Source organism: Dipodomys merriami, unplaced genomic scaffold (genome assembly GCF_024711535.1).
Source record: "Dipodomys merriami isolate MVZ:Mamm:240054 unplaced genomic scaffold, mDipMer1.0.p SCAF_1, whole genome shotgun sequence".
NCBI classification, from domain to species: domain Eukaryota; kingdom Metazoa; phylum Chordata; class Mammalia; order Rodentia; family Heteromyidae; genus Dipodomys; species Dipodomys merriami.
In genome coordinates this window covers 32,068,473-32,080,476 of record NW_027202270.1, presented here as the reverse complement: position 1 = coordinate 32,080,476, position 12,004 = coordinate 32,068,473, and the positions used below count along the sequence as shown (strand labels likewise).

The 12,004-nt window shown below is 37.4% G+C and overlaps 1 protein-coding gene across 1 annotated transcript in view; it reads left to right on the top strand.

Annotated features, from left to right (window-relative positions):
* Fam171b (family with sequence similarity 171 member B) overlaps window positions 1-12,004 on the top strand; it is a 68,551-nt gene that overhangs the window by 43,137 nt on the left and 13,410 nt on the right. The window contains exons 2-5 of the mRNA XM_070019513.1: window positions 1,453-1,686; window positions 4,938-5,030; window positions 7,934-8,092; window positions 11,034-11,204. Coding sequence (XP_069875614.1) covers window positions 1,453-1,686; window positions 4,938-5,030; window positions 7,934-8,092; window positions 11,034-11,204 — 657 coding nt within the window. The remainder of the gene's footprint in view (window positions 1-1,452; window positions 1,687-4,937; window positions 5,031-7,933; window positions 8,093-11,033; window positions 11,205-12,004) is intronic.

Here is a 12,004-nt window from a genome sequence, read left to right as displayed (position 1 = left end):
GACTAGTGTAGGGATGGTGTCACAATGAGTCTTTCTTCTGTAGTTTAGTTCCAACAACTATTTTCTCTGTGTATAACTTTTTTTGAGTGTTGAGCCCCCTGATTGACTCTGATTGACTACCACATGTATTTTATATACATTCTATTGGTTTGAGGACAAGGGGTTGTATTGGTGGGAGTAATTCTTTGAACAGCAGGTACTATAGTCCTTTGCAATCATGGTTTTTATGTAGTATGGACCCATTGACTACATTTAACTTAGGGGCCCTTCATGTCATGCATATTACAGCCTTCTGGGCTTTGTTTGCCTAAGAGTTTGAGGCCATGGTTGGCCTGCATGTATGCATGTGTGTTTGTGTGGGGGGGGCCATGGCCAGGGGATACTTCTTTTTAACTAATGTCATGTAAAAATAAATTTCTCAACCACATTCACAGTAAGGCATTCTAGTTAATTTTAGTTGCATAATATTAAACCTCATTTTTGAACTCTTGAAAGGATCAGTTTTGTGTGTATGTGTGTGTGTTAATTTTACCTTTGCTGGTACCAAAAGTTTATTAATTGATTTTATTTGTATTTAAAATGTCTTCATTATGATGCAAAAAAACTTTAAGATTCAGTTTAACAAATTTAGAACAGGCAAGGTATCTCAGCCTCTTGAGTAGCTGGGATTACAGGTGTGAGCCACTGGCGCCCGACTCTTAGCTTGCTCTTGACTTAGGCCACATCTCTCTTAGAGGGGAGAAGACATCTTTGCAAAGATGTTACTGTGCTTGATTGCATAAGTTCTTGATAGTATAAATTCTTTTTTTTCACCTGATGTAATTATTGGTGAATCTACCGAGTCCATTGTCAAGTTTGTGCTTGAGGAGTAAGACTAAAGAGTTAAGCAAAAATCAGCCTTAACTTTTCTTTCCTCCAGCGTATGTTTTCTCATATAGTTGATGTGTAAGGCTTTCTAATATTATAGAGAAAAACATGTTTGATTATTTTGTATACTTGGAACTGCTTTCCAGACAATAGAAGAAAATAAAGGTACTAGCTATGCATTCACAGGTTTATTTAGATGACTATTTTAAGGTCTTAGACTATGTTTGAAATTAGTATTAAATCTGGATAACTTGATAGCATTAGAATAAACAAGACAGAGTGGAAATATGTTTACTTGAGGAGGAAAACTCCCTTTTGTTTTTCACTAGTCTACTTTCTTCTCTTAAATTGATAGGAAAAAATTAACAGTAAAGTGATTATTAAATAATAAATGTATATGTAGTTTTAGGAAGGATAATGAATTTATGAGAACATTCTTAGCTTTTTTTTTCATCCATCTATAGCTATATATTTTCTAAATTTAAAAACAGTGTGCCCTGTTACTCACATTTTTTTAATGACTCTTCAAGGATAGTGATGTACTTTCAAGTGATATATCCCAATTCCTAACTTTTTCTCTTGCAGTGTCTGTGTTTATGCTGAAAGTCCAGGTGAATGACATCATCAGCCGTCAGTACCTGAGTCAAGCAGTTGTCGAAGTATTTGTAAACTACACGAAGACCAACTCCACAGTAACTAAAAACAATGGAGCAGTGTTGATAAAAGTGCCCTATAAATTAGGCCTCAGCTTAACCATTATTGCTTATAAAGATGGCTATGTGTTGACACCTCTGCCTTGGAAGACCGGAAGAATGCCAAGTAAGCAATTAAACAGTGTCTTGGCTTACTAAGGGTAAATGATCCCCCTTGTTTTGGGGATAACTATTTCTATAAGAGAGCACCGAGACTGGGAATATTAATTAGCTTATAAAGGAAGTCCTTATGATGAAGTTAGAAGGGAGATCCAGTTCGAAGAGCACAGTTAGTCCATTTGGCTACCATAAAGAAAAAACACCTAAAACTGTGTGGTTTATAAACATTAATTCCTTTCTTACAGTTCTGTAAGTTAGAGTGTCCAAGATCATATTTCTAGTAGAAGATTTGGTGTCTGATGAAGGCTTGCTTTGTACTGTGTCCTTACTGGTATAATCGGCAAATGAGTTCCTTGGAATAGAGTTTGTTTTCAGTTTTCCCTCCATTCCCTTGCCCTTCCCTTTTTATTTTTTGAAAAATGTTACAGGGTCTTGTTAAGTAGACCAGCATGCCCTCAAAATCGCAATCTTCCTGCTTTAGCTTCAAATGATGAGATTGCAGGTAGGATTCAAGGTGCCATGTTTAATCGATTTGTTTATTTTGGGGGACAAACCATATTCATGAAGGCACTGTTCTCTTGATCTAATTGCTATTTTGGAGGTCCCACATAATGCTATTATGGAGGCTAGAAGTCCAACTTATAAATTTAGGGAGACATAAACCTTTAAGCTATAGGAATTATGAAGGCCTTTTCCTTCTGCAGAGGATTGAAGGGATCCTGAGCATGAACTTGTCTGCACATAGCACTGGGAGTTGGACCCTGGTGTGTCCAAAGGGGTACTGAGAAATTAGGCTTGGATAGATAGATGTAAAAGGCAAACACCGGGAACTGGTGGCTCATGCCTGTAATCCTAGCTATTCAGGAGATGAGACTTGAGGATTGGTGTTCAAAGCCAGCCTGGGAAAGAAAGTCTGAGACTCTTACCTCCAATTATCCACCAAAAAACCTGAAGTAGTAATGTGGCCAAGTGGTAGAGCATTAGCCTTGAGCAAAAAGAGTGAGTGACAGCACCCAGGCACTCAGTTCAAGCCCCACCACCAACACCCCGCCCCCCAAAAAGGAAGCAATCATTTGGATTTATATTCAAAATCAGGTAGTTTCCGTAGATTCTTAGCACAGGGGGACTAAGTTGTTTAGAAACTAGTTTTTTTTTTTTTTTTTAAGTGTGTATTGCTGTGCTGCTGGTCATCAGAGGGCTAAATTGGATCTGGAGAGGTTGGCCAGGGAGTTGATTGGGATTCTGTTTACAATAACAACACCTGTAGTAAGACAGGAAATGGAAGTACAGAGGAACACAAAGGATGTAGTGAAGGCAGCATTGGTAGTATGCAGAGGGACTGATTGGACTTTGGGAAGGATGTGCTGTGCAGAATACCAAAGTATTGGTTGAAGGTTGATATATTAGGTAACCAGTTTCCTTTTTTCTTATGAGGATTCTTATTTGGTGAAACAAATATTTGGTTTCATATTGGAACATTTGAATTCTTGAGCCATTATTTAAATTTTAATAAGAAATAAGATGGAAAGCGAATAAAATCAGAATAGGGTTGTACTTGACATAAATTGATGGTTTAAATGCTTTACTTTTTAAAAAAGACAAAGAAATTATGCAAAACCATTCACTCAAAGAAAAAGAAGAAGAAACCAAGGGAAAAAATGACAAAAGGAAGGAGTGGGTTGTTGTACATTAATAAATACAGTTCCCAGTACTGGCAAAAAACAAGTTATAAGAAAAAATGTCAGTAAAGAATTATACAAGATATTATTAATGGTTGTCTTGGTAGTGGTTTGCAATGGTTATGATGTTTTTTAAAACCTGTTTTGTGTATCTCAACATTTTCATAGTGGACTTAACACCCATTTTGTAGGAAGAAAAAAATTAAGTGAAAAGAAAGTTGAATATAAGTTTTAGTGAGGTTCATAAAGATTCTCTTCAGGCTTTGAAGCCTTAAAAAGTTGTCAGGATGGTTCCTTTTTAGCTACCTGTGACTTAGAAAATATTGAATATATCATCTTGAAGTCCAAGCTGTGACTCTACCACCTCCTCTCCAATTTAAATAAATCCATGAGTCTAAATGTTATTGGATTCTGAAATCCAAGTTTTATTTGGTAACTCATTTTTTTCTACAGAAATAAAGAATAAAGGTGTATTTCATTTTACTATCACCCATCATCAGATACACAGTATTTTTTCCTTAAAACTCATTTTAATACTAAATACTAAATGTACTTCTGTGCAAGTTTTTATCCTCTAAGAGATTTGTGAATACTGTGCTATTGCTATTCATTTACTAAACCCTTACATATATACAGAGGAGGAAATCCACATGGAAACATATGCTGTTGGTGACTTGTTTTTGATAGGGTTGTTCATTTCATTTGTTCTTGGTTATAATGGTCTTTTGTTACAACTCTAGGCCCTGGTCTTGAAATAATTTAGTCTTATTTCAGGAGATCTGCACTTCCTTGTCTCACAGGTTTTTCCAGGCACCTACTCTCCTTGGCAGGCTTAGCCCATCCTGTATTACTACTCAACATGACTGGATAACAGTTTTAGTTTCTGCCTCTGCCAACTGCAAGTCCATTTGGCAATTGTACACTGTGGAAGAGTCTTGTGCTCTGTGTGGGAAGTTAAAAATGAAGAGTGGATGTAGTCTTCCCTGAGGATCTTTGAGTCAATGAAGAAAAGAAAAAAATTCATTCCAGACACTGGTGGCTGTCATCCTCAGGAGACTGAGAGCTGAGGATTGCAGTTCAGAGCCAGCCCAGCCAGAAATGTCTGTGAAACTTTTATCTTCAGTTAACCACAATAAAGCAGGAAGTTAAGCTGTGGCTCTTGAGGTAGAACACCATCCTTAAACAATAATGCTAAGGGACAGTGCTCAGGTCCTGAGTTCAAGCTTCAGTAGCATCACAAAACAAAACAGGCTTAAGAACTAAATAGGAAATAACTATATAGAAAAAAATAACAAGTTATTCAGGCAGCTAACAGCAGGATTATTTATATGTAGGTCCATTATTGCCCATCATTCATTACATTGGTGTATCAACTACTATTTAAAATGGAAAAGATCAGTAAAATTGTAACTTTTATTGTGTTTCCCCCCATCATATTTTATATTTATTCTTCCTTTGTTTTACATTGCTTTTATCATTTTGTTCCTCCACCCCATTACTTAGAACTTCTGTAGCAGAACTGTATTTGCCCCAGTGTTGTCCCCCACATTAACTATTTTAATTGTGTTACATTTCACAGTTTATTCATCAGTTACACTTTCCTTGTTCCCACAAAGCCAAGCAAATATATGGCTATTTGAAGACACTGTTCTTATTACTGGAAAATTAGCTGGTAAGTGCATTTCTTCTTTTTAATTAGAAACTATAGGGGTTATTATGGAGATGAATCAATCTCATTTATAACGGGAAAAATCAGAATTGATCAGTGATGTTTAGTATTGACTGTAAGCTGATCTAAACTGGTCCTTATCCTACTCTAAGAGTATGTGTTTTTTGTGTACTGGAAATAGTTTTCATTTTTACTAGGTCACTTACCCTCTGCTATGGAAACATTTGACTTTAGATGATGGGAATTACACAAATTACTTCTGTCTGTCCTTCTGTCTAATCACATCTCTCACAAGGAACATTTGTAGGTGGTGGAAAAGGACAGAACACATGTCACTCTGACCTATGGAATGTTATAGTTGTGAGCCATTCTTCCTGGGTTAGCCTTGCTGCTGGAGGGAGAAGCCTAACCTTGGGTAGCTATGTGCTTGTTGGGAAGCCATGATTTTCCTTGTTTGTACACCCCAAGGGAAAGAGTGCACAAAGCCTTATTTTGAGGACTGATTTCATTTCCTCTTCACCAGCCACCAAGGTGACAAAGGAATGAACAAACATTCTTTTATCTCCCCATGCCTCTTAATGGTGCTTAGAAGAAACCTCTGGCAATCTCACTTGTTTACCACTTAACCAATAATAGCTTTACAACTGACAAACAATTGTTTCTGAAGAAGTGCTCTTCACTTTGAAGCCATTTTGTTTTTAAACTATTAAGAGTACTTTACTCTTGCAAATACGTTTTTCCAACTGTTTGGGAAAAAGTTGAATTAGCACTTGATTAATTTTGGAGTAATCTATTGAGTGAGGCTGCAGATACTCTTGAGATGTCTGGACTTTTGGCAGAATTTTGAACCACTGATTTAGCTGGTGAATGGAGGATGCGCAGCTGTGTGTGAAGGGATGCATAGTAAATAAGAACCGCATGCCCACACAGGGGCATATTTCCAGCTGCTAAGACTTTATGAATTCTGCCTTGTTTTGACATAGTCTTAACACTTCACTGGCTTCTTCAAACCTGTTAGAAATCACGATTTCTGCTGGCATGACATGGATTGATGTGAATGTGAGTGTGTCTATGCCACACCTTTGCCACCAATGCCAAGCAGTGAGGTGTGTTCATTAGTCTGGACAGTACTGGTTACAGGTTGGCAGGTGCCCAGGAAAACATCCTGAGACCTCTGAGTTCCTCAGTCACTTCCTTTGTTGCCTTATCTCCCAAGAGGCCACCTATTCGTAGAAGCAAGTAAGAAAGGATGGATGTTTGTGGTAATGATACATATACTTTTTCACTTTTTAACTTTCACAAAGTATTTGATCAGAAAGGTGCTCATTTTATACAATAGAAATATGAGCAATGTATTAATATGTTTATAGTAAAAAGAAGAGGAAAAATCATGACTCTAGGAATGTACAAAATCTTCAGAAGAACAACTGTATGTTTTGCAAAGAGCACATGTTTTCACTTGTAGGAAATTTTTGTATCTTTTATTTCTTTTTCTTTCCTTCATTTATTTTTTTCAGTTCTAGGGTTTGAACTCAGGGCCTGGACACTATCCCTGAGCTCTTTGGCTCAAAGCTAGTGCTCTACCAGTTTGAGCCACAGCTCTACTTCCTGTTTTTGAGTGGTTAATTGGAGATAAAAGTCTCACATTACTTTTCTGCCCTGGCTGGCTTTGAACTGTGATCCTCAGATCTCAGTCTCCTGAGTAGCTAGGATTACAGGCATGAGCCACCAGCACCCCGCTGATTTATTTTCTTTTTAAATATGCTGTTATTTACAATCATTAAGCTGACATTCCCATTTTAAACTAGACTATATTTGACCCCTTTTGTTGTTGGTGTTTTGTTGTAGTTATTAATGGGGCTTGAACTCAGGGCCAGGGAACTGTAACTGAGCTCTTTCGCTCAAGGCTAACACTCTACCACTTTGAGTCATAGCTCCACTTTTAGTTTTTTGGTGGTTAGTTGGAGGTAAGAGTCTCATGGACTTTCCTGCCTGGGTTGGCTTTGAATCACGATCTTCAGATTTCAGCCTTATGAATAGCTAGGATTACAAATGTGAGCCACCAGTGCCTGGATGCTTTTGATTTTTAAATTTTCTTTCTTTGTTTTGCCAGTATCACACCCTTTCTCAGCTTACTTACTTAGCTGGCACTTTACCTCTTGAAGTATTCCTTCATGTTCCCAGCTTTTCATTGGCTGTGTATGATGGGTATTGCAAACTGTTTTGGCTGGGGTACCCTTGAACTATCATCCTTCTTATGTTTACCTACCTAGTAGCTAAGATTACAGGAACACAAGCCACTGTGCCCGCTTCATGCTTTGAGCATTTCCTCCATTTTCTAACAAGCTCTCATTTTTAGTCACAGATGGTTATTGAAACTCTTAGCTGTATACTTGCTTAGATAAAATCCATTGGAGTAAACAAGAAAGTGTCTGCTAAGTCCAAAGAAAACTCACAGTACATCTTATTAACTGGGACAAGGCCCATTATTGAACACATCACTTTGGCTAAGAGAATAGTAAGATGCTTGGATGGATTTCAGCCTATTTTGGCGAATGCTGTCAACTCCACTGCTGTTACAGAAATGAAATTCCAAGTGGGGTTAAAAATGGTCAGTGTGTGATCCCTTAGAGTGAAATCCAATGAAGGATGAAGATATTCTGGGCAACAAACTCAGGCAGACCTTTCTGCAAAGATGCATTGTTCAGTCTAAAATGAGGAAAGTTTCTTATTCATTTCTGAATTTAAAGTCATAATCATGCGAGAAGATTTAGAAATGTTAGAAACACATTAGACAACTTTTAGAAATAATTGTAACTACTTTAAAGTAAAATGTCCTGACCAATGATGTAATGCTTCACATGCCTTTGTTTCAGCTATTCATTAATGAGATTTCCTTTTTCCAGATGCCAAATCTCAACCGAGTGTTCAGTTTTCAAAAGCCTTAATTAAACTTCCTGACAACCATCACATTAGCAACGTTACTGGCTATCTCACAGTCCTACAACAGTTTTTGAAAGTGGACAATTTTCTGTATACAACTGGAATTACTCTCAACAAACCAGGTGCGTTGTAGTTATTATATAGTGTAATAATTTTTTTACAGAACCCAAACAAATTTAATCTGAATTGTTTACAGATACTGCTGATTTTCTTTACATACAAAATACTTTTTTATGTAATACTTTATTTAAATAAAAAAACACTCTGTGCAGGGTTTGTTTAGTAGTGGTGTTTACACATACTGTCTCAGTGCTTTTCCTGGATTTCTCTGACTAGAGAGAAAATTTAGATGTTATGAATTCATTCTTTCAATTCACTCAACTCATTCTTTTCCCACAAATTTGATTAAGACTTGAAAAGCAGGGCTCCACATATTGTAGAGAACAGAACTGGGAATAATTCCTGATTTTTGGGAGTCATTATTATCCCCTCCTTCCTAAGGGTGTTCTGATATGTAATAATGATTATAAGAAACATCAGTACATAAATCTTTCCTCAGATATAATTTGTTTAGATATTTAATTACTTATTGGAAATTTAATTTTCACGTAAGTTTTGGAGACAACATGCCACTTTTGAAGCACAAATTGGAATACTTTTTTTTTTTTTTTTTTGCCAGTCATGGGGTCAGAACTCTGGGCCTGGGCACTGTCCCTGAGCTCTTCAGCTCAAGGCTAGCACTCTACCACTTGAGCCACAGTGTCACTTCTGGCCTTTTCTGCTTATGTGGTGCTGAGGAATCGAACCCAGGGCCTCATGCATGTAAGGCAAGTGCTCTACCACTGAGCCACCTTCCCAGCCCTCAAATTGGAATACTTTTAAGCGATTCCTTTTTATGGAAGTTGAGAGAATAGTCATTGGCATACATTATTTTCAATTAATGGAAATGTCTTTTCAGATTGTTTTTTATGGAATTGCCATTTTTACCCATTAAACATTGTATTTTGAACAAGAATCCTTTCTTCATGCGGAGCACATGTGTGTCTATTGGTTCTAGAACTGCTGGGAAGATAAAAGGCCAGATGTTGCACCTGCATTGATGGTGAAGTGCAGTGCAGCCTTTGGCTATGATATAATGGATGTGCTTTCTTGATGATATTTTTTCAAAAATACTGAGTTGGGTACCGGTGTTCTTAAGTGAGATGATGGAGATAATGAAGTAACTTGCACACATACTGATTGGTCAACGCTGTCTTGTTTAACTTGTATCTATGACCTACTTTGAAGTTATGTTTAAAAAACAATTCCTATGTGGAAACTTTTGAGGAACCTCCATACTACTTTCCAAAGTGGGTGAACAAGTTTACACTCCCACCAACAATGCAGTAGGGCTCCCTTTTGGCAACATCCCCTCCAGCATCTGTTGTTATTAGAGTTCTTGATTATAGCCATTCTAACTGGGGTGAGGTGCTATCTCAATGTTGTTTTGATTTGCATTTCTTTTATGGCTAGAGAAGTTGAGCATTTCTTCATGTGTCTATTAGCCATCCTTCTTTCTTCTTCAGAGAAGTTTCTCTGTAAGTCTTTAGCTCACTTATTTATTGGGCAGTTGTTTCTTTGAGGATTTGTTGTTGGGGATTTACTTTTTTGAGTTCCAGGTATATTTTAGATATGAGACCCTTGTCCGTTGTGTGGCTAGTGAAGATCTTCTCCCAATCTGTGGACTTTCTATTGATCTTGCTAGCTATGTCCTTTGCCATGCAGAAGCTCTGCAATTTCATGCAATCTCATTTGTCCAACCTTTCTTTGATTTGTTGTGTTTCTAGGTCTCTATTAAGAAAATTTGGACCTGTACCAAGGAGACCTAGGGTTTCTCCTATTCCATCCTGTAATGTTTTCAGAGTGTCTGCTTTGACTCCAAGGTCTTTGATCCATTTGGAGTTGATTCTGGTGCAGGGTGATATATAAGGATCTAGCTTTAGTTTTCTACAAGTAGTTAACCAATTTTGCCAGCACCATTTACTGAAGAGGCTGTCTTTCTTCCATTCTATTTTTTTTAGCTCCCTTATCGAAGATTAGATGGCTATACGTCTGTGGGTTCATTTTTGGGTTTTCAATCCTATTCCATTGGTCCGCAGGTCTGTTCTTGTGCCAGTACCAAGCTGTTTTGATTACTGTGGCTTTGTAGTAGAGTTTGAAATTTGGTATTGATATTTCTCCAGCACTATTCTTTCTGTTAAGGATCGTTTTTGCTATTCAGGGTCTTTTATTGTTCCATATGAAATTTTGGATTGCCTCTTCTATTTCCTTGAAGAATGAGGTTGGAATATTGATAGGTATCGCCTGAAATTTGTAGATACCCAAATGATCACAAACAAGACCATATTAAGTGAAGTAAGCCAAGCCCAAAGAAACATACATCCCATGGTTTCCCTTATTTGCAATAACTGGTATATGTCTGAGACAAGCAGAAATGGTTAGATAAGTTGATGTTAGGCAAAATGAACCCCAAGATAAGGACTCAAATGTTTTTTTTTCTTGCTATTGTTTCTAACATATTTATAAGATGATTTTTTGTTGCTTTGTATGTCCCTCCCCCACAGTATAACCCCTGCTTTCATTGTATTTGATGTTGGTATAATTTGTGGAGGGGAAAGGAAAAAACAAATCATTTAAATAGGAATACAGGTGAACCCATTGCAACAATGAGATGTACAGGACGTTAGGTCGAAAATGATCTTTACAACTTTGGCCCAGAGGAGCGTGGGGTGGTGGGAGATGGAAGCGATGGGAAGGGGAAACAAAGGAGGAGGCAACAATGCTTGTAAAGAAATGTACTCATTACCTTGCTCATGTAATTGTAACCCCTCTGTACAGTATTTTCACAATTAAAAAAAAAGTGTGAAAGGAAAAAAAAACAATTCCTAGATATGGCTCTCTCAGCTATTTGAAATGAGAATGGATAATACTGTGGAAATAGAAGAACTTGATATTTTAGACTCATAATAATTTCTTGCCTAAAATACAGTCTCCATTTATACATGATTGTGTCCCCATTTTTAGGTTTTGAAAGCATTGAATTGACTCCTCTTGCTGCAATATGTGTGAAAATATATTCTGGAGGGAAGGAGTTAAAGGTGGATGGCTCCATTCAAGTCTCACTCCCTCTCCTACATGCGGATCACGTCCACAGGGGTGATCGCATACCTGCTTGGACATTCGATATGAACACAGGTATGTTCGTGAGATAAAAATTACATGAGTGTTTCCTTTTGAATGTTTGAGTGCTTTGTCAGTAACCTTACAAATATGATGCTCTTTGTTAGTGACTGAACTTAGCTTTATGTAAATATACAGTGGGGGAAATGATGGCAATGTGTGTTCTAGAAACACCAGAGTGCTTCCCTCCTTCCTCCAGTGTTTGGAGGCAGTGGTTTTGAGCGATTAAAAAGAATTATTTGCAATAATTAGTGTATGTCTAGGATATTCTTGGCAGATGAGAAGAATAGCTCAATAGCTACGTACATATGACCTTATAAGAGAACTCCAAGACATGGACACAAGAAGGTTTCTTATTGGTTATTGTTTTTAATGTACTATGTGATTTTTTTGTTTTCTTTTCTGTGTTCTGCCCCCTATGGTTATCCCCGGTTGTCACTGTATTTGATTTTGGTACCCTGGCATTGTATATACATCTATCTGAATTAGGGAAGGGAAGGGGAACAACAAAATGGTGAGACAACGGTCAAGGGGGGAACCAATGCAACAGCAATATTCACAAGACAATATGTTGGAAATGATCTGTACAACTTGGGGGGGGGGTTGGGGAGGAGGGAAAGTAGGAGAAAAATGAGGGAAGGGGTAACAAGTTTGACAAAAAATGTACTTACTATCTTACTTATGTAACTGTAATCCCTCTATACATCATCTTGACAATAAAAAAATAAAGAGGAAAAAAAATTAAAAAAAGCCAGAGACTGATGGTTCATGCCTATAATCTTAGCTACTCAGGAGGCTGAGGTCCAAGGATCCTG